At 43.9% G+C, this 26747-nt stretch overlaps 1 protein-coding gene across 2 annotated transcripts; it reads right to left on the bottom strand.

Annotated features, from left to right (window-relative positions):
* RBP2 (retinol binding protein 2) lies at positions 1–24095 on the bottom strand. Of its 2 annotated transcripts, XM_003942597.4 has the most exons (5): positions 23969–24095; positions 21505–21628; positions 9114–9292; positions 1827–1928; positions 1–260 (listed from the first exon to the last, which is right to left on the bottom strand). In XM_003942597.4, the coding sequence occupies exons 2-5, from the start codon at positions 21575–21577 to the stop codon at positions 210–212; spliced, it is 405 nt and encodes a 134-aa protein (XP_003942646.1). In that variant the 5' UTR covers positions 21578–21628; positions 23969–24095; the 3' UTR covers positions 1–209. The 2 variants fall into 2 exon arrangements, with proteins under 2 accessions (XP_003942646.1, XP_074261474.1); XM_074405373.1 differs by lacking the exon at positions 23969–24095 and having other exon boundaries at positions 21505–21634.
* Positions 24096–26747: the final 2652 nt, after the last annotated feature.

The following is a 26747-nucleotide window of genomic DNA, read 5'->3' as shown; positions in this document are numbered from 1 at the left end:
TAAGTTTTGTTTTTCCATTTAATGCTAGGTTTCAAAGGAGGAGAATATATCTATCATTGTTACACACGCATTCTGTTTAAAACCCATCCAGATGCCTTCATGGGGCTCTGTCAAGAGTGGGAAGGTCCCCACAGCTGCTTCTCAAAGCCAGGAGAGACCGCTGTGTGGGCAGTGGGGAGCTCGTGCTTGGCAGGCCTCCCGGGTCACCATCACTTCTTTTTGAACACTTGACGGCACACCTGGTCGCCACAGGTCAGCTCCTGCAACGTCAGAAAGTGGGTGAGGGGCTAACAAGCCAGGTCTTTCTTTTGCCCAGCCCTCAGGCCCTTTGGTGTCTAGGGGTGGGAGGCTGGAATAAAGAAGACACTTAGGCATTTTGGGCAAAGGGCATCTCACAGACCCAATCAGCGGGCATGCCCTGCAGGTAGCAGTAATTTGATTTTGACACTTGAACTGAGCTTGAACAACTATAAAAATGAAAAATGCAAAGAAATGACCCTCTTGGGCAGGATTTCCCCTACTCCCATGATTAAAGTAACGTGGCCTAATTTATAAAAGGCAGCGAAGCCACGAGGAAGGAAAGGACCTAGAGTGGAGAAGAGTTTGGAAGATACGGGCCTGAAAAGATGCTGGCCGGTGAGCTGCTCCTCCAGCCTGTGGGCTTTCTGCCCTCTGGTGATTAGAACATTTGCTGGCAGTGGCACAGGTACCCACAGGGTGTGAGCTGCAGAAGGGCTTTCCCAGGCTCGCCTGTGCAGCCGACAAGGTGCTGCTTTTCATCCAGATAGGGGGAGCCCCAGGCCTTATTTGACCCTCACTGATCCTTGAAGGAGGAGGGAAAAACATGAGTGTGGGAAGGACCACCACAATCATTGCAGTTGACTATGAATCCATTGTCTAAGCTACAGGGACTGCCGGGGATTGTATTACAATTAGAAAAATCCATCATCCAAACCAGAGCAGGTGGGGAAAGCCGTCAATGGAAAACATGATGAATGCCTCCCATATATCATCAGCTGACATTGCCTTCAAAATAAAGATCTCAGGTGAAGCAAGGCTGGCTGTGAAGGGTACCATGGCAACCTGAATACTGACATTGGAGCCAGGTACCTGCCTGACTCCAAAGGTGAGTGAATTAATGAATGAAGAGCCATTCATTGAATGAGCCATTCATTTACAAATGAGCAAAAAAGGATGAAGGAGTGAAAAATTTTTCACTATTTGAATGCTGAATCCATGAAGTGCCTTGAAGATTGAAGAATGAAAAATTAAGCTGTTTTGACAGACGTAAGTTATTTAAGGATATCAGCTATTGTTCCTACTGCTCTGTTCTAGTGCTAAATTAACCTAAAATATTTTGGGGTCAGGTGGACATACTCATGGAGAGAGGTCAATGGCTGTACCAGTTCCCGGGCAGAGTGGGTCCCCTCTCATCCCTACCCCACTCCCTCTCCCTTCCAGGCTTCCCTCATTTTGAGAAGGTTCTGTCCCACCCTCCTCCAGGGCATCTAAATTCTGTGGCTCACATTTCTCCCCAGCTGGTCTTCAACAGGTTCCCTGTATTTCTCCTTGGATCTTGGCTTCCTAACTCAGCATTTTGAACTTTCTTTTGAATTGCAGCTGTTCACAGAAACAGCCATATAGATTTCTTCCTGGAGTCCCCTGAGCCAGATGGGAATGACTTTCTGCCTATATGACCACATGCCTTTGGCTGGAGCTCAGGGGAGGAGCGCAGGGTCATTTTTCTTATCAAAGCACCTGGCTAGGTGACCACAGTAGTGTGTGTAAGAGCAATGGAAGGGAGGTGAGCAGACCCCAGTACTTACCAGGTACAGCTTGCCCCCCTCGACCCACTGCTTCCAGCCGCGGTTCTCCTTCTCCCCCTTTTGCACACACACAAGGACATCACCTTCCCAGGTGATCAGTGTCTGTAAAGACAGATTCCCAGGCACATCAAATGTGATCTTGAGGGACTGAACAAATCTAAATCTGCAGCTGCAATTCCTGCAGCCACTTCAGGGTCCTGCTTGCTCAAAGGGCAGAGCCCTCAGCCTCAGGGAGCCAAGATCTTTCTAATTTCATTTTCCACAGACACCTTCCATTCCAGCCAGACCAGCTCATCTTGGCTTCCTCCGTTTTCTTTTAAGGAATTCTACTCTTCCATTTTTCCTTATGGTAAAGATAGCATTTCAAATCAGTGGGGAGAAGATAAATTTCATTATATAATGAAGTAAAATTTCTTTCTGGAAGGGGAAAATACCTCAAAGTCAACAGAGAAATAATAAACTGGGGGAAAATGATAACATATCAGTAAAGATTTAATTTTCTTATATGTAAAGGGCTCCTGTAAATCAATAAAAAAAAGTCATTATCTTAATAGTTCATGTTAACAAAGAACAAGAACCAACAGCTTACAAGGGGGAAAGAACCCTAGCAGATGGCTTCTAGACATAAGAAAAGATATTTAGCCTCATACATTATAAAAGAAATGCAAATGAAGACTTTGTTTTTCAGATATGATCAAAGATTAAAGAGTTTGAGAATACACTGAGTTGGTGGGAGAGTAGAGAAGCAGGCGCTCTCTCTTATACATGGCAGGTGGGGATATAAATCTCTTTGGAGGGCAATTTTATATTACCTTTCAAAATATAAAATTGCATATACTTTTTGATCTAGAAATCCTACTTCTGGGAATTTCTCCTTCAGGAATCACACTGTGAGAACTGTCTATTGTAGGAAGGTAATAAAGGCAGGGGAGCTCCCTTAATAATCAGGGGTTGTCTAGATGGCTCCAGTGCCAGGCTTCTTATCCCGAACCAGATGGATGAACCTTCTCCTGGTCTGTGGGTTCCTCCTAGCAGCAATGCCAACTGGTTCACAGCACAGGGGTAGCAGCAGAACATGTGCTGAACAGCCAGGCTACACTGGCCGGCAGGTTGGAGAAGCCATAGCCCTGCTGGATCCCAAGAGTGCTCAAACCCCTGTGCACATATTTACAAATGATTTACTCTTCAAATTTCTCCTCCTTCTGTTCCCCACTTTTACGCCTCTTAGTATGTGTTATAATCTGTACTACCCGTAGGTGGTCCTACAGGGCCAACCACTTCTGTGCCCAAATTAGCCACGTACTTCCTGAGATGATTACATCATTCCCATCTGAATGGTTCTGTGTCTGTGCTGTTCTTCTTCAGGAATGCTAGCTGACTTTCTTCCGAGTCTGTGCAAACTACATTGTGCCTCTCTGAACAATAAGGACCAGATGTTTATTTTCCTTGATATCTAGTAAACCCAGTTGGTGATAAACTGACCTGTGGTTCTTTTTCCCAGTGTCCTCATACATTTGGGCCTGTTTTTTGTTTTTGTACAAATCTGTTTTCTACAGATTGTTAAATCTACCTATTTCTAAAATAATATTTGACCTTGGCCATATTACATACTTTATGTGCAATTTTATTCCTCCTCATTTTACTCCCCAGTGCATCACGGCGTTGTTTGTTACAGAAAAGGACTAGAAGCTTCGTAAATTCTGTCAGTGGGTGGCTAGTTAAATACGGCATGGTTCATCCCTGCAATGCAGTCATTGAAAGAATATAGCCATAGTGTATAGTTTAAGTCAAAAAAGCAAGGAGCAGAGCCAAGTGCAGAAAGTAGGGAGTGGGGAGTGTGTATGCACGCATATGTTTGTACATGCTTCCTGCAAGGAAGTGAAAGAAACCCTAAATAGTGATTGTCCCTGAGGAGAGAACTGAGTGGCTGGCAGCTAGGATAGAAAGAAAATTTTACTTTTTGATTTTTTAAAACCATCTGCATGTATTCATATTCCCAAAGCTAATTTGAAAATAAAATTCTACATGTTTTCTAAAGAAAAAAAAGGTCTCCTCCTCCTTCAGGGCCATCCTAAACCTCACATCTTTAAAGGTCTCGGAGAAGCTCAATTCATAGGTTGCCTTCCTTGCTCTTCTGGGAGGAAGATGTTGTCTGGAATAATCATCTGTGACGAGCCTTGGACTCTGAGTTTTCCTCTAAACAGATGACAAAGGACTCATGTCTTCAATTTAGGCAAGGACTGTGTCTTCTCTGCCCTTCTTACTCCCAGTTTGCCTCACACATGATAAACACCTAATACATGTTGGTTAAATTGATGCCTGTCTCCCGCAATAGTGGTAAACTCCATGAAGAAGAGGCTGTATCTGCTGTTCATTTCTGCAATACCAGACTCAGCACAGTGACCAGCATTGTTGAATAAATCTCTGTTTGTTGAAACATAATCTTGAAGTAAATCCATTTGCCTCCTTGCCTTAGTTTCTGTGGTCCACCCAGAGTGCACACACATCCATCAATATGGACGCTATATGGTCATTGCTCATTTACTTGTCTGCCTTCCCCAGGAGGCTTACAATGCCTGAAGGCAGGAGAGGGCATCTGATTCATCGTATTATCACTAACTACTTCCTTAGCCCTGGCATGTAGTAGAGGCTTAGCAAATTTTGTGGAAGGAAGGGAGGAGGAAGGAGAAAAATGTTAGTGCATGGGGCCTGTCCTAATATTTGGCTTTAATAACTCGTATTGGACAGCAAGATTAAAAGTTGTTCTGACCCCAAAGTTAATTGGTTGCCAATAAATTATGGTATAGGCTTACTCTTATATAAAAGTAATAAGCAGAAAGAAGAGAATGGTTAAATGAACTAGAATTTCTTATTTTAATTTGCTTTCAGTTGGTGCCCTTCATCCCTGCATCAGAAGAGATTTTAAAAAGAGGCTAAATTGCCTTAAAAGATCCTCAGGTTGAGGAAATGGATACAAGCAAGGAAAGCCCTTGGTTCTCAGCTAGGGGATGAAGAAGGAGAACATTCCAAGGGCAATAGCTACACACAGAATTAAAGAAGAAACCTGGGCCCCCGCTATGCTTTCCACTATCACAGTTTCCAAAGCTAACATTGCTTAAAGGAGCCCTTTATGATAAATGAGATACAGGTACTGTATCAACGTTAAACTTATACAACCCTGATAACTATACTGCAGTTTTACAAGAGAATATCTTAATTCTTAGGAAATACATACTGAACTACTTAAGGCGAAGGCATCTGATTGTTCAGAAAAGAATTGTATATTAGAGAGACAGTATGTGCAAATGATAAAGCAAAGGGGGAAGATGTGGTAACTCTTGATAAAGAGTATACAGGTGTTCTTTGTTATATTCTCATAACTTTTCTGTAAGTTTGAATTACTCTCCAAAATGTGTGTGTGTGTGTGTGTGTTTAAGAAAAAAACAGCTCTTTAGAGCACTGAAGGACAGTATTCACATGCTCAGCCCTCCGCAGTGCAGTTGCCCTCACTTAAGAGTTCTTGGATTTGCCTGCAGGGACCTGGTCTGACAGCCCCTGGTGCCATCCCCTGGTGGAAGGTGGCTTCCCTGCTTGCCACCCCTCTTCTGGGGGCTCCCATCTTCTGCCATCAGAATGTCATTATTGGCTTTAACTGCCATTGTCTATCCCTGCTTTTTCCTGCCCTTACTGTCTGCCCCAGTTTCAATTACTGATTATTTATTGTTAAGATATAATTCACAAAATATAGAATTCACCCTTTTAAAATATATAATTCAATAGCTTTTAGTATACAAGGTTGCATAACCATCACCATATCTGAATCAGGTGATTTACTTCACTCCCCAAAAGGAGACCCTAAGTATTAGCAGTCACTATTCATTTCCTCTGTCTTTTGTCTCTGGGAAGCCACTTTCTATCCCTAAGAATTTGCCTATTCTGGACATGTCATATATATCACACAATATGTGGCCTTTTGTGTGGGGCTTCTCCCACTTAGCACATTTTCCAGATTCATCCATGTTGTATTGTAGCATGAGTGTGTGTCCTTCATTCTTTAGTATGACTGCATATAATCCACATCCCATTACATGAATATCAATTACTTATTTTAATTTTACTTTGGGGTAGCTTGTGTGGTTTTGAAAGGGGCTTTAACTTCTTTTAAAAATCAGCCAGAATAGGAATTTGGGAATACATAGGATCCAAAGGAAGGAAGAAGGGGGTCCCTGGCTCCTCAGAGGAGAATTGACTCTGTGATCAATGTGGTTTCATTGCTTCTGCTCTGGGATGGCATAGAACTGGGCACTACAGGGCACAATATGTGCTTCTCCTCCACACTGCTGAATGGGGAGATTTCCAGAGGGCTCGTAGGGTGACCAAGTAGTTGAAACATGGAGCCCTGGGAAACAACAGCATGAGGAGTACCACACACACGCCCATATGCGTCCTCACACTCCCACATGTGCGTAAGTGTTCACTCAGGCGTGCCACCAAGTGTGGGTGACAGAAGTTAATCAGATAGGCCAGTTGTGGTGGCTCATGCCTGTAATCCCAGCACTTTGGGAGGCCAAGGCAGGTGGATCACTTGAGGTAAGGAGTTCGAGACCAGCCTGACCAAGATGGTGAAACCCCATCTCCACTAAAAAATATATATACATACAAAATTAGCCAGGTGTGGTGGCATGCACCTGTAATCCCAGCTACTTGGGAGGCTGAGGCAGGAGAATTGCTTGAATTCTGGAGGCAGAGTTTGCAGTGAGCCAAGATTGAACCACTGTATTCCAGCCTGGGCAACAAGAGCAAAACTCTCTCTCAAAAATCAGTCACTCAGTCAAACAATCAGAGAAAGAGATTCACCCACTCTCTAGCATCCCCTTCCAGCTGAAGGGTTCCAGTGAAGTTACAGGAAGTAGGTAGTTATTGGGTATCTGTTCTGCATGGTGATTCTCATGGGAATGACTCATTGTTGGGGGCTGGGAAAATTGTCCTGGGTACTTCTCACCCACTACCAAGGGGGTGTGTGTGTGTGTGTGTGTGCGCGTGCATTCACTCTGGCTTTCTGATGATGCAAAGAGGAGGCAAGCTGTGGGAAAGAGGATTCTCTCTCTCTGCAGGGCTAATTGCTGATTCTGAAGAGGGGAGAAAATGGAACATGAAGAGGCAGAAGGGTAGGAGTGGTGTTAACACGTGGAATCCATTAAGGGCTGGAAGGGTGATTTATTTTAGGAAGAGCAAGTTATCTACCATCAAAGGTGACAAGAGATCAAGTCAGAGAGGACAGGCCTGCTTTTCAAGAGCCCACACCCAAAATGGAAAGGCGAGGGAAAATGAATCACTTTGCACTGATTGGGTTGGAACAGCAGAGTGATACAAAAAATTCTGAGACCAATTTTCCTAGCAACTCTGGTGTCCAATAAATTGGCTTTTCACACATGGTTCACAGGTTCTGAAAAGGCTTGTTGATCCATTATCCCCTCAGGGAGGGGTTCCCTAAGTGGACATTCCAGGGCCCAGAATCTTAAGTGCTCATGCCAAGAGTGCTCTGATGGAAAACTTTCTGTCATGCTTTATATTTCTTTACTTTTCTTTAGCAAAGAACACTAAATATAATTCAGCCTTGACTTGATGGCTGCGATTATCAATTCTGCAGGCCAACTTGTCTGAGAAATAAAGTGTGTCCAGCTGCCTCGGCTTTTAAGTCATCGCCAAATAATAATAACAGCTTTTCCTCTCCACCCCAGGAGAGGAGTCAGAGCTCATGCCCATTGCTTTGGGGAGAGTTGAGACCTCTGACTTTGAAGGAGCTCCTGGAAGCACAGTGCGAGAGTCTTGGGGTGGTGGCCTGACCCTGGGAAGATCAGGACTCATGGTGAGAGGGAAAGGGCAGGGCGGAGGGTGTTGCTTGCTTTGTTGTGGCACCTGAGGGGCTGGCCCTTTGCCCGGGTGGGAAGGAGACAACACAGATCCCTTGGGTTGGAGTACTAAGCTTTATCCTCCTTCAGTTTGGGAGATGGGAAAGAGGTTCCAGTGGCTGAGTTGGCACAGGGGGAAAGGATGCTTTGAATTATTCGAACTGCCCACCTTGTACAAAATGCATGGGAATAGACAGTGAACAGTCAATTACAACCATGATAAATGACAAGCCAGGAACCTTTCCAAATCTTTTGGACCGTGTATCCCTGGGATTTGTTATGATGGGAAGGTTGGGTGGAATCCTTAAATACGACTGAGATTGGATTTATCCTATTCCTGTTTGGTGGGGATTGACCAGGTGGAATTTGATTTGGAAAATCAAAAACAGGCACACTGAGCATGAATATGAGCAGGGCTGGTTAACTGGGAAAGGATACCACACCGTAATGCTGGGAAGAGCTGCTGCTCCCCCTGCCTTCCCCAGCAACTCTCCACTTCTCCCTGGTGCCTCTCTGCCTCATTTGCAAACAGCTCCTGTGGGCAAGGGCCTGCCTCTTCTACAAACTCAAGTTTTTGGGGTTTGAGATAACTCTCCACTCCCCTCTCAGAGTTGTTTTCTGCCTGCCTTCAGGGTCCTACCTATATTGAATAGTTGAAAAAGTGAAAGTCTGGCCTTCTGGTACATGGAGGTTGCCTAGATTATCCCGTCGGTTAAGGCAACGCTAGGACAGAAGCCACAAACTTGCCAGAGACTTCCCCAAGTTATTAGGGCTGGATAAATCTTGACTTCACTTAGCTTACCGAAGTTTTTTTTAAATTTGCATTATTCTTTTCTTAAAAAAATGAAATCAGTTGTGCTCATCTATAATGGAGATGTTTTATTTATTTTATATTTGCCCTTTCTCAGCAGAATCATAAAAAATTATGATATTTTATATAAAAGCATCTGATTTATCTATGTCTCCTAAAAAAATCTGCCACCTTCAGCCTTCACTCCATGGTAGTGCTTGGCTGGCGCTGGGCAGGGCTGTCCCCTTTCCAGGTGCCCTTGCTCCCCAGTGGGTACAGGTGCTGTTCTTCCCTGTGATATTCACCTTGCCCTCGTCCCTCTGCCTGCCAGGCCCATGGCTGTATATGATTCACAGGCCCTGGCCCAAGATCCTGGAGAGGTTGAGCTCTTAATCCCCGCTTGGCCTGCCTCTTCCTACTAAACTTTCAGTAAGTGTTCATTGCCAGCATCATTAAGGCCATCCTGATCTCCCTTTCCTAATTTTTCCCAGGTTGTTTCTATCATTTTTGTTTCATCATGATACCCAATAGCCAACTCCTACACAGAATGTGTGAGTGAGAAGGTAGTAAAGCCCCGTTTAGTACCTTAACATGCCGGTTGTCCAGGCCCTTTGTGTACTCGTCAAACTCTACTCCAACAGTGAAATCCAAATCATAGTTGCGGAACGTGCTAGTGGTTTTTGTCTTGAAGTTATCACCATTTTGATCAATAACCTTCGTCTGAGTGAGATGTACTGCAATCTTGCGGGTGGCAAAATCAATATCTGTTGGCAAAGGGAGTTGTGGAGGTTATGATGTGCTCAGCCAGACTCATTAATTTCTTTAACAAGACCAAACATTCAAGACTAGAGATACAGGCCAGGCGCGGTGGCTCAAGTCTGTAATCCCAGTACTTTAAGAGGCCGAGGCAGGCAGATCATAAGATCAAGAGATCGAGACCATCCTGGCCAACATGGTTAAACCCCGTCCCTACTAAAAATACAAAAATTAGCTGGGCATGGTAGCACGAGCCTATAGTCCCAGCTACTCAGGAGGCTGAGGCAGGAGAATTGCTTGAACCTTGGAGGCGGAGGTTGCAGTGAGCCGAGCTTGTGCCACTGCACTCCAGCCTGGTGCCTGGAGACAGAGTGAGACTCTGTCTCAGAAAAAAAAAAAAAAAAAAAAAAAAAAAAGACTAGAGACACAGATCGTACACAGCCCACTGTCTTTGCTTAAGTGGGAAATAAGCTTCTTACTTGCGGCCAAGTTGAGCATCTCAGTGAGTTGCTGGGGAAACCTAGGAGTCTCCTAGCACCTCCTTGGATCCCTGATGGGAGGGAGAGGTAGCATACAGGGGTCACTCCTAAGCTGCAGCTCTCCAACACACACACACACACACACACACACATACTCTCTCTCTCTCTCTCTCTCTCTCTCACACACACACACACACACACACACACACACACAGAGCAGCTCTATTCTAACTGGCCCATTGGGCATCCTCCTAAGAGTTCTCTGAAAATCTCATGGTTTAAAAGAAAAAAGACTTTGGAAACCACTAGTTGTAATCATGGATAAAGATGAAACTTATAAAACTTTTGTTAATGTCCACAGCAGGGGGGGATAGTTACAAGCTTCCATTTAAAAAAAGTCAGATTTGAGCCTGATGGAATAATTTTAAGTAATATTAGCTACCTGGAAGGTAAAAGAATTATATGCCTGTCTCCTACATTGAAAAGAAAAGTAAGTTTAAGTTGGCATGAGCTGCTGCACAAATGCCAGCACCTTGCTGACCTCTCCTTCTCTACTATTTGTTGAGTACCTTCCATGTCTGTGAACTCACCAGGGGGTCCCAAAGCTAGTTCCCCTCTGAATCACCTGAGACTATGTAAAAAATGCAGATTTCTGGGTCTTATCCCAGGCCTAGAATCTCTGGATAGTAGAGCTCAGTGATTTCAGATTTTGAACTTCGTCATAGGAGGCTGTTTGGAGGAAAGCTTCCATGGCTCAAACATTTTGAAAACTGTTTAAGTGCCTACTTGTCATGTCAGAGACAATGAAGTGAAGACCTAGAGAGGCTAGTTTACTTGTCTAAACATACATGGCTGAAACAGCAATCATAGTGGCTTGGTAATTGGATGGATGTGTAGAGAGATTGAGGGGGAAGAAGGAAACAGTGGTTTTGAGCTTGGATGATTAAGGTGAGAGCCAGGGAAGTAAACGAGGGAACTAGTTTTCCAGGGACACATAGGGAGCTGAATTTTAGGTAAGATGAATCTGTGAGCCACGCTGTGTGGACCCTTAGCAATATTTGGGGTGGCAATATAAGACTCTTTGGAGCTAACCAGGGATGGTGCCTCAGAGTGTACCCTCCCTTGGGAAGCTTTCCTCATTTTCTTCTTCAAACAAACCCACAAGGTAAGTTTTATTTTATCTTCATTTCACCAGTGTGGAAAAAACTGCCTCAGAGAAGTTGCGTCCCTTTCCCTGGATCATATGGTGAGGAAGCAGTTGAGATGGTACGTGAACTCTGGATAGTCTGTCTCCAGGGTCACTGCTGTGTTCCCCAAGCTCTGGGGTAGCCCAGTGAGATCATCCCCATGCGTGCACTTTCCGTGGCTGCCCAAGATACTGGTAACTTCTGACTCAAATTTCCCCTGGAGACACAGAGGCTGTGGGATTCAGCTGGATGAGCCCTCCCTGCTTGAGGCGGTTTGTTTTCCAGAGCTCTTGCATACTGTCCCGCACCAAACGACAATGGTTTTCTAGGCCTAGAGGTGTTTAATAAGTCAGAGCTGAAGCAATGGCACTCCAGCCAGGTACATTATCTGACCTCTCGTTCAGCTTCAGCTCTGTGGCTTATGGAATTGTATACGAGCACATCCAAGCCACACAGCCGGTGAGGCATGGGATACAGGTGAGATGAATGGTCTCTTGGCTGCCTTTGGTACTGTGAATTCTTCTAGTCTTCTTGGACAGCATTCCCAGAGCCCCCATTTCCCCATTGTGTTTGCCATGGGGTGCAGCTCTGTAGGATGTTTCGTGAGCAAATAAGTTTGGGAGATGAGGAATTAAAACCAAGACAAGCTGGTTTGTGCCCTGGAGAATTTCATAGATTCTTTCACATAGGAAAGGTGCTTTGTAACTCCAGGTTGGAGGAAGAGTACTGGATGCAGCTTTCCAAAGTCTTAGGTGGGCGTGGAACCCCTCTGTGGAGGGGTCTCCCACAACTTACTATGGAAAGGGCTCACAAAACCCTTTCTGATCCATTTATCTCAGCCACCTTGGCTTTGCAATCATAAAATACCTGTTTAATTTTTCTCTCTTCGGGGTAACTACTGGCCTGTTTAGGTAGGACCTAAGAAATACTAAGTGGTCAAGTATTTCTTACTTAAAAAATGAGCACTTCCTTAAAATTGCTACAAACCACTGAAGAGCATCTTTCTTGTTCTAGTGAGTACACACACATACTTGTGGCAGGTAGAGGAGCTGGCAAGAGGCTGGCATGTCACACTCCAGCCCTATTTCTCTCCTTCTACCCCAAAGACACAGTCTAGCAATCAGGGACATCTGTGTGTCCAGCTTCAGTCCTGTCGCTGTACTCATGGTTCCAGATCTAAAGCACCAGAGGGCAGTGGCCATATGCGGAATTATTATTAACCGCATTACCTTGTTGTGAGGATCAATTGTGATGGTGTTTGGGAGGAGCTTTGCCCCGTGGCTGGCAGCCTGTGGTCATGGCTCTGTAAATGGAGGCTGCCATAATCATAAAATCATTATGAAGCCCCGATCTCACCAGCCAATTTCCTTAGAGTCCTTTGTGTTTTTCCATATACCCCTTGAACAGTTGCTCTCTGAATCCCTGCCGCTCTCATCCCAGCTTTCCAAGTCTCATAAGACACAGCCCCAGATTTGCCTCCTCCTACTCTTTCTTGCCTCCTTCCTTACCTGCCATCCAGGCCAAACAGTTTTATTGCTCCCCTCTTCCTGCCAACAGGACTCTGCATCTCCCCCTGCATTTTTCATGGAGTTGGTTATTCTTTCCTGCAATCTCATCTCTATTAGGACAAGGACGATGCCATCTTCTTGCTTCATGTCCCCCCACACCAAAGAACCAGGACTGGAGCTTGGCACATAGTAAGTGTTCAAGAAATACCATGGATTGGGTAGTGGAGTCAGCAAGGGCCAGGACAATGATTATCAAAGTCAGGTTCCTGGGCTGGCAGCAGCATTAGCACCTGGGAACCTGTTAGGAATGTGGATTCTGTGCCACTGCACTCCAGCCTGGATGACAGAGCAAGACCCTGCCTCTAAATAAATACATATAAATAAAAATAAAAGAAATGCAACACTGGGCCCCACCCTGGAGCTCTGTGGGCCAGGCTCTGCTTGTTCTAACAAGTCTTCCAAGTGATTCTGTGCATGCTCAAGTTTCGAACCGTGTTATAAATGAGTAAGGGTAAGGGGCAGATGCAGGTACAATCCTGTCTCTTATTTCCCAGCTATGTGACCTTGGAGAAATCACTCTTCCTTTGTGGGAAAATGAGGAAAAGAATGCTTACTTCAGAAGACTATTTACTTCAGTAAAAAAAAATAGTGTGGATTCAGTAAAAATAATGGTAAAATGTTTTACATAGTACCAAGTAGCTTGTCAGTATTCCGTGAACACTGCCATCCACTCTTGACCTTGTCTGTTTGGGTCAAGTAGGGACCAAGTCAGCGTTCAGTCTAGAATGAAATCCTTTGATATTTATGCATCGCCATAGCTGTCTGCACTTCACGTTTTTTTAAGGGGCTTGGACTCCGCAGGAGAAGTGGGAATGGTAGCTGATACACTCCCTTACTCTCATAGCCTTGGTCTGTCCCACAGGCATTTTATCCAGCCTGGTGAAACTTTTCTCTGCATGGAACAGTTTCCTCACTCTGTAGTTTGGTGATGGGTAGAATCAACTTTAGCTCCTTCTCTAGGCCTTTGTTCTGAGGTCTGAGCTGTATTAAACCATACTTCTGGAACAATAGTTGGGATATGGGAAAGAAAAACCGTAGGTCATCTGTTAACCAGATGAAAGACAGGGGAGGGCTCTAGGAAAAACCACTAAGGAAGAATTAAAAGTCACAGAGAAATTTAGAACTGAAGTGTTCCTCTGAGAACAAGTCTGTTTCCACTCAATGGATATGAAAACTGAGGCCCTGAGAATTTAAGTGGTGGGTTCAGAGCCACCCAGTTAGGACAGCACTCCTGACAATTTCTTTACACATTCTGTTGCTATTTACAACTGCCCCCTCCCCCCAACTAAAAATTATTGCTTGTCCCTGCTTGCATAGAAAGGTAGATCACAGCTAAAAATATCTATTGCTGAGAGAACTGCTTTGTCCTGGAAACACCAACCCTAGTCAATCTTTGTGACCAGTGCCGGGGGAATCTTATTAGAAGACTATGCAAATGGAATCAAGCATCACTTCTCTTCTGAACTGAAAAATGGCTTGGCCTCTTGGCCACCCTTCGGTGTTTACACAACCCAGTAAATCATGTCGCCTCTGCTTTGCCCCAGGGAAGGGAGCCAAATGTTCTGTTGGTGGACTCACGATATTTCTAATCAAAAGGGTTTAACTGCAGTTGTAGAAGGAACACACACACACACGCACACACGAGATTATAAAAATACTTCCTCTCTGTACTTTGCAGAGAAAATTATTTTCTTGGTATGGTATTTTAACAACAGGGTTATCAAGTATGTTTTATCTGCTTTTCTGGATTAAAGGTATCTCTGAGTCTGATTTATAGCCAGGTGAAATGAATTTCTATCTCAGAAGGAAAGGTCCAAAGGCAAGCTATTTCTGAATAATATATATGGCTTTTAGCTGCTGCAGAAGGGAAAAAAAAAACACTGACGTGACTTTATTAAAGCATACTTTTCATAACTGCATTTTGAACAATACAAGCCATAAAGGTGAAATATGAGTATGCAACTCAACATTAAAATGCTTTGTAATGTACTTGTGAAAAAAGCTAAAGTTGCCGGCGAAAAGGGCAGGTGCTCTTTGTAAATTAAAGAGCAGAGAGGCACAAGTATTCATCATATGAAATCTGAGAACCGTTTAAAGTGCAGCTGTGATGGGCTTCAAACTTGGACTCCTTAATTCTCAAATCATTGGCACTCTTAGGCAATTGAGAGAAGCAGAGTGGAAGAACAATTTTCTCCTTTTTTCCATGCCACTTCCTCCTCAAGAGAATACATTTAGAAAGGAATTAGACGGGATCCCTGCCTGCCTCCTCCTCTCACTTCCTCCCATGCACTGGGGGCAGGCTGGAGACCCTGGGGAGGCTCCTGCTCCCTCCGCACAGTTTCTCCTCCCCATTCTTAGTCTACTGAATCCTTACTGGGATGGAGATTCGGGTGGAGGTGCTGCTAACACATGCAAGGGGAGACCTGTACAAAGGGATGACACCTATCATTGCCTGGGCTTTTTCCATCTCTCAGCAGTTCCCCTTTGAAAGTCCTACCAGGTACTACATGGTTCAAGTAGAGACTTTGGCAAGGTGTATAACGTCATTGTCATTGACCTGTGAGCACCATCAGGAATCCAGATTTTATGAAACAAATTCATCATTGGAGCTTCAGACATCTATCTATCTATCTATCTATCTATCTATCTATCTATCTATCTATCATCTATCTGTCTGCCTACCTACCTATTCATTTTCACCCAGGGACTGTGAGTGACTCTTTTGCAATATTTCTGAGGGTCCTGCCTATTTACTTTGGAGGCCTTCATCTGGACAAACTTGTTCACAATGAAGCTCTTTCTTCCCTGCCTCCACGTTTCATACCCCCACCAAGAGTAGTGCTAAGGAAAGGGAGGTGGGTGTTAGAAGCAGATAGCCTGGGCTCCTGTCTCAGGCTCCATCATTTCCCAGCCACACATGGCTGAGCGAGCCTCTCCTCTTCTCTGGCTTCTGATTCGTCACTCCACAAAATGGAAAGCATTTCTTCTGTATTTATCTCTGACTGTACCCTGAGCTCTATATCCCATATCAAAGTGCCAATTTTAACACTCCACTTGAATGTGTAACAAGTATCTGAAACTCAAATATATAAACTGGAATTCTTAATACATACTCCCCTGCTACCCCAGTCTGGTACTTCCCCCCGACCCACCCAAACTCACTGCTCCTGTGACTTCCCCATTTCAGCCAATGGAATTGTCATCTGCCTGGTTATTCAGGCCTAAGCCTGGGACTGACATTCATTTCTATCATTTCCTCTCACTTCATATTCATCTGCAAACCCAACCCCATGAACTTTGTCTCCAGAATATACGCTGAATCTGCCCTCTTTTCTCCAGCTCCACAGGCACTGCCCAGCCTAAGCCACGGTCGTTTCCTGTCTGGACAACACAGCAGCCTTCTAATAGGTCTCTCGGCCCCTCTGCTTGCAATCTTGCCTTCCTATGATTCGTTTTCCATGCTCTGACCACAGTGATCCTTAAAGAATACAAACAGGAACAGTTTTTCTTCCCAGGATACAGCGCGTGTGTGCTTTGCCTTCTGCCTGCCTTTCCACTCTCACTCCCCAACCGTACTCCAACCCCACAATCCACACACTTCCAACTCCCAGCACCAACTTTCTCAAACCCCTGGGCCAAAGCGATTCTCCCACCTCAGCCTCCTGACAAACTGGGACCACAGGCACATGCTACGATGCCCAGCTAATTTTTTTATTCTCTGTTTTTTTTGTAGGGACAGGAGTCTCACCATGTTGCCTAGGCTCATCGTGAACTCCTGGCACCAAATCACCCTCTTACCTTGGCCTCCCAAAGTGCTGGGATTACAGGCTTGAGCCACCGCGCCCGGCCCTGGCTTCATGTTCTTAAACACACCCAAAGCCTTTGTATTTGCTGTCCCCTGTGTCCAGAATAACACTTGCCAGCGTTCAAACCTGGGTTCCGCTGTCACTCCCTCAAGCCTTCCCTGACCACGGATCACACCCCACTCCATCACTCTTCTCATTTTCCTCCCAGCACTTACCACTACCCAAAATAATCTTAAACTACTTGTTGACTTTGTCTCCCCACTAGCATGTAAACTCCATGCTGGCAGGGAACCCACCTCCTCACTTCTCACTATACCACCAGTGCCTAGAGCACTTCCCAATGTGTCATGGGTGCTCTATACATTTGTTGAAAACTGAATTCACTAAAACAAAGAAATGCATATAAAACTCTAGTGTGATGCGTATCATGGTATGAGAATAATTTGTGCACGTGCTTACCCATCATGCTAGACATCAGGCTCTTAAATGGTTAGGATGAGATTTTGCACATGGCACATATTCGGGAAATATTTCCTGGCAGAGAGCACTTAGACAGGAGCTGTCAGACTTCAGTCTCTCCAGGCTCCCCCTTCCTAGTGGAGCTTTCAGAGCCCTACTAGAACTGCTAGAACCGTTTGCAATAGCCACTGCACTAAGTCTGTGCATGTTCATGTAAATGAAAAAGATGTTCTTCATAGAAGATAATCCTCACCTTCTTTTGTGAATTAAGAAATGATGGGTTTTCCTCAAATAACTACAACTTATGGAATAAAAATTTCCTAGAAGAGGTAAAAATTTAACATTATCTAATTTTCAGACACATGCTTCCCCATCTTCACTGGATAAAGTTATGTGATGGTTTTTTCATTTTCTGGGCTGACTCTTCCTCCTCCAGTCACCAAATCCAGTCTATTTCCTGCTCTGGACAAATTCCTGTTCACCCTTTCTGGGTACTGCTCTCAACACCTTCCCAGGGCCATTGTAACAACCTCTTCAGTTCTCTGGCAGTCTGCTGGTCTATTCATTTCAAGGCTGTCAGAGTGAGCACTGATAGTGTCTCCCTCCTCCGCATACAATTTCTTCCCAGGCCCTCCCCTTGCAAGCTGAAGTTAATGTGTGGCATACTGACTTAAAGATCCTGTTGCTCTTCTAGAGTCTTCTTTTGCCTCCTCCTTGCACTTCACCCTCTGGCAATACAACTCCTTCTGGTGTCCCAGGCCCATGCCTGTGCACATGCCCATGGGGCTGTGCTTGACTCCATCTCTGCTTGGAGAACTGTTCTTCTTTCAAAACCCCACCAAGAATTACTCAGGACGCCTTCACTGACCCCATGTACTGCAGCTCCCTTCACTGCCATGCACACACTTATTGTTACTATTGCTCTATTGAAGCTATAGCCCCTTTGAGCCAGGACATAGAATCTCAGTTGGCCCATTTGTGGCTGATTATATCTTCTTAAATGGCTGCGACAACACTTTTCATCCTACCTGCTGTTCTTACAGTACAACTTTGACATTCGTCCCACTGAGAGGTGGGGTCTATGTCCCTTTCCTTTGAATTTAGCCAGGCTTGTACCACTTCCACCAATAGAATATGGTGGAAGTGGTCCCTGGTAGTTTCTGAAGGTGGGTCATAAAAGGCCATGTATCGTCTATCTCTTCTCTTTGGACACAGCCAGCATATTATGAAAAAAAAAACAAACAAACAAACAAAAAAAAACCCAAAAAAAAAACCAGGTCACATGGGGAGATCACATGTAGATGTTGAAGCCCCAGTTAAGGTCTCAGCTGCCAGCAAGCACCAATTGCCAGACATGCATATGAGTGAGGAAGCCTGAGATGGCTCCAGCCCCAGCTGCTGTCCAACTGCAACCAAATGAGAGCCTTTGAGCAAGAACCATGGGGGTGAACCCAGTCAGCCTCCAGAACCATGAGAAATAACAATTTAATGACTGTGGTTATTTCAAGCCACTACATTTTGGGGGTGATTCATTGTGCAGTAATAAAAAACAAGAATAGCATTTGTGCATGGCTGTGACTTAACTCCTTGCAAACAGATTTCAGGACTGGTTCTGCTTCAGACGGCACCTTCTAAAGTGTTGGTGGAGGAGTTGAATGAGTCCCACCTGGGCAGAGTTAATGCACTCTCTCCCAGTATTCTTTCACATTACTGGGAGCTCCTTATATCTGTCCTCCTTGGTCTCCCCTTTAAAATGAAGACCACCCCACCAACTTCTTCATCCCCTGATCTGACCTGAAGGAGGGCCTACTTCAGGACATGACAAGTTCCTCAGGGCAAAAGTGTTCACCAACTGGTTTCTTCATTGTCACAGAATTATCTGGGGCCTTGAGAAACACCAGGTGCCTAAGAAGGCAGGAGAGGAAGTAACATTGACCCTTGGCTCACTCATCTTTTGAACTCTTAATGATGTAATTTGTGGCAAACCCAAAGGTTGCCGTGATGTGTTACTCTGCAGTGTGTGGAGTGAGTCACTGGTCTCGCAACAAAGCCAGTTTACTGCCCAACCCCACCTCTCCATAGAGTTGCTCTTTCCTTACTGAACCAACAACCAGGCCCACAGAAAAAGTGAGCTCTCTAGTGTTGGGGGTTAAAGTGTTAGAAGTCAATAATTCTTAGACAGGGATAAGGCATCATCCTTAACTAGAGTTACACATCTGGGGATGTCTACACATGCTCTTCCCTAATGCCCAGGGTCTCACTGCTCAAAAGGGTAAATAAGGCAAGCTTCATTGACATCTCAGTGTTGGGAAAGCAACTCTGCCTTGTGGCCTGGGCATGGAGGAAACTGTTGAGATCTGTTGGGCTGCTTTTAGCAGGTTAGATTGAAGGGGTGGCTCTACCTCACCTGCTTCTAGCTGAGCCACTGAGACCTGTCTTCAATCACTGCCATGGCTTCCCCACCCTTGTTCCTATGGCAGGTTGAAAAGGACAAGGGGTCCCACTTCAATGGTGATAAGATGACTCTGGGTGAGGCATTTCTGCACAGGGCATCATGGGCTTGAGCAGGAGCAAGTTCCTGGGGTCCTGAGACACTGGGCTGTCAGCAGCTAGGTAAACCAGGCACCGACAGACCCACACTCTGGGTTTAGCTAGTAGTACCACCTGTGGTATTAATCTTAATCAGTGGAGTGTCAGCCTAACACTTTATACTGCAGAGATCATGGGACAAAGAGATCAAACAATTTTCTCATCATAATGAAATCAATGTAATATGATGTTAAATTGGAAGTTTGGGCTGAAGCTTTAAAAGACAATAAATATTTGATACCAAGGAGAATTAGGAAGTTCAATATGAAACCTCAATGATGAAGATATCCAAATATCACATTCACAACTTGTGAGCCCCTCACTCACATTAAAGGTGTAAGTTGGTGTGAAAAGAGTCCAGAGGAAGGCTGTTGTTAGAGGGAGGATTTCTTGGAGAGAGCTGACGATGTACTCCGCATCCTCCCAACCCCCAGGAGGAGAAAGAGGATACTGGGAATGCTTGCCTCCCACCTTAAGCCTAGAGAGTTGGGCTTTAGGGGTTCACTCTGCAGAGCCATTAAACTAAACAGAGCCTAGATTTTAAATCTAAGTCATCATAGGATTTTTTATTATTTAAGTAAAGGCAGCAAAATACACAAGATTTCTTTCTAATTATATTACTTGACTCTGGCTTATTCAGCATACTGCTGAAACCTTGAAACTTCCAAATAATCCTTGTTAAATACTTTCGACTGCTCAAAACCACAACTACATCCAATATCACCTGGAGGGACAGACAAGGCTAGGGCTGTTATCCCTAATTGGCAGATGAGGAAACTGAGGTTCCAAAAGGTTAAAACACTAGTTCAAGGTCCCAGAGCAAGCCCTGGGCTCTAGTCCCAGCTATGCTGACCCTTCTGCTTCGGTGTCCTCATTCTGTATAATCTTGTTCAGAATTCTGGTTCTGAGCTACGCTCTAATCCATTTACTCATGTGTAGAACCAGAATGCCATTTTTGCTGGCCACTACTGGTACTGAAAAACACAGGTGCAACAGGGTTGAGGATGAGGCTCTGGTAGGAGGATTTTTGCCTCTTTCTTCTTTCCCACAAGCATATTGAGGTAAAAATCCTGCTAACCCAATAAAAAAGAAAGCTATTCAGTGTTAGAAATCCATCTAAAGACCATGAAGAAAGCACTTAGCTTATGGAACTTATCACAGCTTTCCTTGTTCGTTGAGATGGTGGACATTTTCAAACTAGAAGTTTATCACAAAGAAAAACTCATGATTTCCACTCTTGGAGAGACCTCCCACCATCATATCCAAGTTACTATTGGGCCTCTAACTCCTTCCACTGCCATTTTTCTCATTCTATGTATGGAGGAAGTTCCAGTGAAGTAACTCCGTATGTGGAGAACTTTGAAGCTAGAAGAGGAGTTAAACAGGCTGCTGAGGGAGGGAATAAGGATGGGCAACCGAAGCCCCTTTCCCAGCACCTGGAGGACAAGAGCTGCTCAGCAACTGTGAGTTCCCCTCTGCGGACCCACTCGCTCTGGTTTCAGGTAGAACCCGTAGGCTGGGCAGGGCTATGTGTGTTCTGCCAGCTCTGCAGGGAACCTGCCCTGTGGCGAACTCAGGACACACTGATTGGTAGCCCTTGGCCTGGAACCCAGTTCAGAAGTCAGATAAGCAGTGGGTTGTTCGTGCTATCTGACAAAAGTCTCTGTGGCCTTCCATGAGCTCGATGTTCCCTAGGCTGAGAGATGTGCTAGCTATTTCTTTTTTGCTTCTCTATTACAAGACTGATAGAAGAGCAACAGGGGTCATTGGTGGATAATACAGGTCCGAGTGATTATCAAAGAGATGGCGGTCACGAGCTAGGGTAGTGACTGTGTTACCCTCTCAAATTGGCTTCACTCTGTGGGTGTGTCCTCCTAACACACACATTCAGTGTATGTTTTCTGTGGGCCAGGCACTGTGCCAAGGCATCCCAGACATAATCTCATTTATCATTATTCCCAGTTTCCAAATTAGAAAACAGCCTCCGAGAATTTTTATGATCTGCCTAATGTTGCACAGCTGTACATGAGGCATGAGGATTTGCACACAGGTCTCCACAGAAGCACTGTCTGGAGGGCCAGACCACAATACTCCCAACAACAGCTTCCCTCCCCATCCCATCTCCTCCTTACCCAGGGCCTTCATGTAGCCATCAAAGTTTTCATTACTCTCCATCTCCCAGGTTCCATTCTGGTCCCTTGTCATGGTTGTGGCCTCTAGTTCAGTGAGGGTGTGTGATGGATGGCAAGGAGCAGGCTGCAGGGAGAATGTGTTGGAATGAGCTGCTTTTATAGCCTAGTGGACCAGGTTTATGACTCTGAAGATAACAGGTTCAAAGGGCAGAAGCACAACTCAAAAGAACTTTCCCTTGCGAAGTTCAGCAAGACTATGGGCAACCCAGGAGCAAAGTCCTGGTGTGGCCAGGCATGGGTGTCCCAGTGTCCTGCACCATAAGCAGGGCCCTTGAACAGCTCAGTCTTTGGCTGGTTGAGTCCCTACAGGGCCCCTTGTCCCACACAGAACATCCCATCTGGCACTGGAGAAAAACAAACAACCGGGGTCTACTCCGCAGGCACTGTGTGTCACCAACACCCAGACCTCAAGCCTGGAGTCTGTCAGTCATGAATCTAGTGATTGCATCAAGGCTGGTGAAACTGCAAAGACAAAATTCACACCTGTGGAGCTCTACTTTACTCTGTTCTGGATAGCTTGCATACTTCATCTTGTTTCAGCTTACAGGAGCTCTGTGAGTTATGTTTAACCATCCTTATTTTACAGATGAGAAAGGATCATGGAGGTTATATCACATGTCTAATCATAACTTGTAAGTGGTTGGGCCAGGATTCAAACTCAGACCTGTTGGGCTCCAAATCCTTTTCTTTTACAGTATGCCAGGTCAGCTTTGAAAGATGGCTGGAGCCTGACTTGAGAGCCGAACTATCTCTTGCTTCCTGGGAAGTGCTCTGTGGGCTTCCAAACAGCAGGGTGAGACGTGAGAAAAGTGTGTTCTGGGAACACGATTCTACTAAAAGCAAGCTGGGCCTGGAGGGAGGTCAGATGGAGGCAGAGGGGCAGCAGGATGTTGTTTTAAGACCCAAGGAGCAAGCTGAGGATCACCTGGATCAAAGTCGGGGCAAAGCTGGACAAAGACCCCTGGTTCAGGACTGTTCTCCAAATGGGCTATCCTGATGGAAATAGGTTAGTTTATTGCTCTGACACTCTATTCCAAGATGTGGCATCTAAGAAGGGACTGTGAGGAATGGGGGTGTGGGCTGAGAGAGATATACCATGAGTTCCAAAATGAGACCTATTTTGATGCTGACAGTGCAGCTCTCATATATGTATCTTTGTGCTGTGAAATCTAAGTAAATGGCTCTGTGTGTAATGTGAAGGATATAAAACAGCACATTTATCTTTTGGTAAATATACTGGAGTTGGGAAGACAGAGTGAAAAATGGCCCAGCTGTTGTCAAAAGGCCAATGGGGAAAGGTAAAGGATGAGAAAGAAATAACTTTACCGCAAACGTAAAATGAATGGAGGAAAGCACTCAGTCTCCTAGGCTGGAGAAGTAGATATTCCCTCCTAGCCTTGAATTTCAGGGCCTCCACAACCCCTCTTGCCCGCAGCTGAGTACTCCAAAGACCTCTCCTATAAGAATGTGTAACGAAAAGCTGGCCTGGTAGGGGAAGCGGTTGGGAACAAGAAAGGAGTTGCTAATTGCACTAAGCCAAAGGCTTGCATTTTCATGGGCGTTGAGGGAGGAGGCACTGGTCTTGGTGTAAGATGCAAATTTGAAAATGAGATACCTGTATAAAGCCAGGCACTTGAAGGGCTACTCCCTCATTGAGGATGTAAATTAGTCAAAATCTACAGCAACAGACAAGAAAAAAGTTTATCTATTTAGCATGGGATCTACATAGGTTAAAAAAAAAAAGTCTGTTCTGCTCTGACCTTGATTTGGGGTTTAAATTTATCCTTTTGGCTAGCTAAAATATTAAAATAATAAGCACCCCATGCTTGTTAATACTTTTAGGCTGCCAGGAATAAGTAAATGTAAAAGCTCTATAGAGGAATGCACCTTCAAAACCAAACTAACCAGAATTCTGTGTGATAAAGCCATGCCAAATATTAGCTCATAATACAAAATTGTAACACACACTGACAAACCCACACAAACAGATGCTCTTTGTAATTCACCAAGAGCATCGTCCAAAGAAACATACAGTGAAACTAGATTTCCAAGAGTTTCCATTAATAAAATCAGATACAGACTATAAAATAATTATGTTTAAAATGAATAAAGAAAAAAGCACTAAAAACATAAAAAAGAAATAATGTTTTTAAAAACAGATTAAAAAGGTAAAAAGAGTAGTTCTATATATTAAAAATATAATCACTAAAATTAAAAAGGTAATAGTTGGGATAAACAGTTGATCCAACACAGTTTAAGAAACAATTAGTGAAATGGAAGAAACAGTCTAGGAGATTATCTAGAATATACGTAACACAGAATACACTGTGGTACAAATTTAGATAAAAATAAAAATACAATTCTAAAATTTCTCAGAGAGAACCAAAACAACCATACAGATTACCTATAAAAGAACAATGTAGGGTGGCTGGCAAGATGGCTGAATAGGAACAGCTCTGGTCTGCAGCTCCCAGCGAGATCAATGCAGAAGGTGGGTGATTTCTGCATTTCCAACTGAGGTACCTGGCTCATCTCACTGGGACTGGTTAGACAGCAGGTGCAGCCCATGGAGAGTGAGTCAAAGCAGGGTGGGGTGTCTCACCCAGGAAGTGCAAGGGGTTGGGGAACTCCTCCCTTAGCCAAGAGAAGCCATGAGGCACTGTGCCGTGGGAAATAGGGCACTCCAGCCCAGAAAAAAAGGTTAGAGGAATTGCTAACTAGAATAACCAGTTTAGAGAAGAACATAAATGACCTGATGGAGCTGAAAAACACAGCGTGAGAACTTTGTGAAGCATACACAAGTATCAGTAGCTTAATTGATCAAGCAGAAGAAAGGATATCAGAGATTGAAGATCAACTTAATGAAATAAAGCATGAAGACAAGATTAGAGAAAAAAGAATGAAAAGAAACAAACAAAGTCTCCAAGAAATATGGGACTGTGAGAAAAGACCAAATCTACGTTTGATTAGGGTCCCTCAAAGTGATGGGGAGAATGGAACCAAGGTGGAAAACAATTTTCAGGATATTATCCAGGAAAACTTCCCCAACCTAGCAAGACAGGCCAACATTCAAATTCAGGAAATACAGAGAATACCACAAAGATACTCCTTGAGACGAGCAACCCCAAGACACATAACTGTCAGATTCACCAAGGCTGAAATGAAAGAAAATACGTAAAGGACAGCCAGAGAGAAAGGTCAGGTTACCCACAAAGGGAAGCCCATCAAACTCACAGCAGATCTCTCAGCAGAAACCCTACAAGCCAGAAGAGAGTGGGGGCCAATATTCAACATTCTTAAAGAAAATAGTTTTCAACCCAGAATTTCATAACCAGCCAAACTAAGCTTCATAAGTGAAGGAGAAATAAAATCCTTTACAGACAAACAAATGCTGAGAGATTTTGTCACCACCAGGCCTGCCTTACAAGAGCTCCTGAAGGAAGCACTAAACATGGAAAGGAACAACAGGTACCAGCCACTGCAAAAACATACCAAATTGTAAAGACCATTGATACTATGATGAAAGTGCATCAACTAATGGGCAAAATAAGCATCTAGGATGATAATGACAGGATCAAATTCACACATAACAATATTAACATTAAATGTTAAGGGGCTAAATGCCTCAATTAGAAGGCACAGACTGACAAATTTAATAAACAGTCAAGACCCATCAGTGTGCTGTATTCAGGAAATCCATCTCATGTGGAAAGACACATAGGCTCAAAATAAAGGGATGGAAGAATATTTATCAAGCAAATAGAAAGCAAAAAAAAAAAAAAAAGGAGGGTTTTCAATCCTAGTCTCTGATAAAATGGACTTTAAACCAACAAAGATCAAAAAAGACAAAGAAGAGCATCACATAATGATAAAGGGATCAATACAACAAAAAGAGCTTACTATCCTAAATATATATACACCCAATACAGGAGCACCCAGATTCATAAAGCAAGTTCTTAGAGACCTACTTAGACTCCTACACAATAATAATGGGAGACTTTAACACCCCACTGTCAATATTAGACAGATCAATGAGACAGAAAATTAACAAGGATATTCAGGACTTGAACTCAGCCTTGGACCAAGCAAACCTAAAAGACATCTACAGAACTCTCCACTCCAACTCAACAGAATATACATTCTTCTCAGCACCACATCACACTAATTCTAAAATTGACCATATAATTGGAAGTAAAACACTTCTTAGCAAATGCAAAAGAATAAAAATCATAACAGTCTCTCAGACCACAGTGCAATCAAATTAGAACTCAGGATTAAGAAACTCACTCAAAGATGTATAATTACATGGAAACTGAACAACCTGCTCCTGAATGACTACTGGATAAATAATGAAATTAAGGCAGAAATAAATAAGTTCTTTGAAACCAATGAGAGCAAAGATACAACATACTAGAATCTCTGGGACACAGGTAAAGCAGTTTATAGAGGGAAATTTATAGCATTAAATTCCCACAGGAGAAAGCGGGAAAGATCTAAAATCGACACCCTAGCATCACAATTAAAAGAACTAGAGAAACAAGAGCAAACAAATGCAAAAGCTAGCAGAAGACAAGCAATAACTAAGATCAGAGCAGAACTGAAGGAGAGAGAGATATGACAAACTCTTCAAAAAAATCAACGAATCCAGGAGCTGGTTTTTTGAAAAGATCAGCAAGATAGATCTTTCAGTAAATATAAATATACTGGAGTTAGGAAGACAGAGTGAAAAATGGCCCAGCTGTTGTCAAAAGGCCAATGGAGAAAGGTAAGGGATGAGAAAGAAATAACTTTACCACAAATGTAAAATGAATGGAGGAAGGAGTAGACAGATAAGAAACCTTGGCGATTCATCCTGTGAATGAATAGAAATACAAATTACCATCAGAGAATACTACAAACTATATTTTGTATCCCCCAGAAATACAAACTACCATCAGAGAATACTATAAACACCTTTGTGCTAGAATACTATAAATACCTTTCTTCTAGACCAGAAAGTCTAGAAGAAATAGATAAATTCCTGGAAACATACACCCTCCCAGGATTAAACCAGGAAGAACTTGAATCCCTGAATAGACCAATAACAAGTTCTGAAATTGAGGCAGCAATTAATAGCCTACCAACTGTAAAAAGCCCAGGACCAGACAGATTCACAAATTCTACCAGAGGTACAAAGAGGAGGT

The sequence above is a fragment of the Saimiri boliviensis genome, chromosome 9, assembly GCF_048565385.1.
Source record: "Saimiri boliviensis isolate mSaiBol1 chromosome 9, mSaiBol1.pri, whole genome shotgun sequence".
In the NCBI taxonomy this organism is placed as follows: Eukaryota; Metazoa; Chordata; class Mammalia; order Primates; family Cebidae; genus Saimiri; species Saimiri boliviensis.
Note: the sequence above shows the minus strand (reverse complement) of the source record. Positions and strands in the feature narration are given on the sequence as shown.

Excerpts from the sequence above, each read along its gene's own strand:
- RBP2 (XM_003942597.4), bottom strand. The coding sequence starts at position 21,577 with ATGACAAGGGACCAGAATGGAACCTGGGAGATGGAGAGTAATGAAAAC. Across the intron at positions 1,929-9,113 it reads TGGACAACCGGCATGTTAAG|ACACTGATCACCTGGGAAGG; the intron begins GTACTAAACGGG and ends CTGTCTTTACAG. Across the intron at positions 261-1,826 it reads AGGGGGGCAAGCTGTACCTG|GAGCTGACCTGTGGCGACCA; the intron begins GTAAGTACTGGG and ends CTGACGTTGCAG.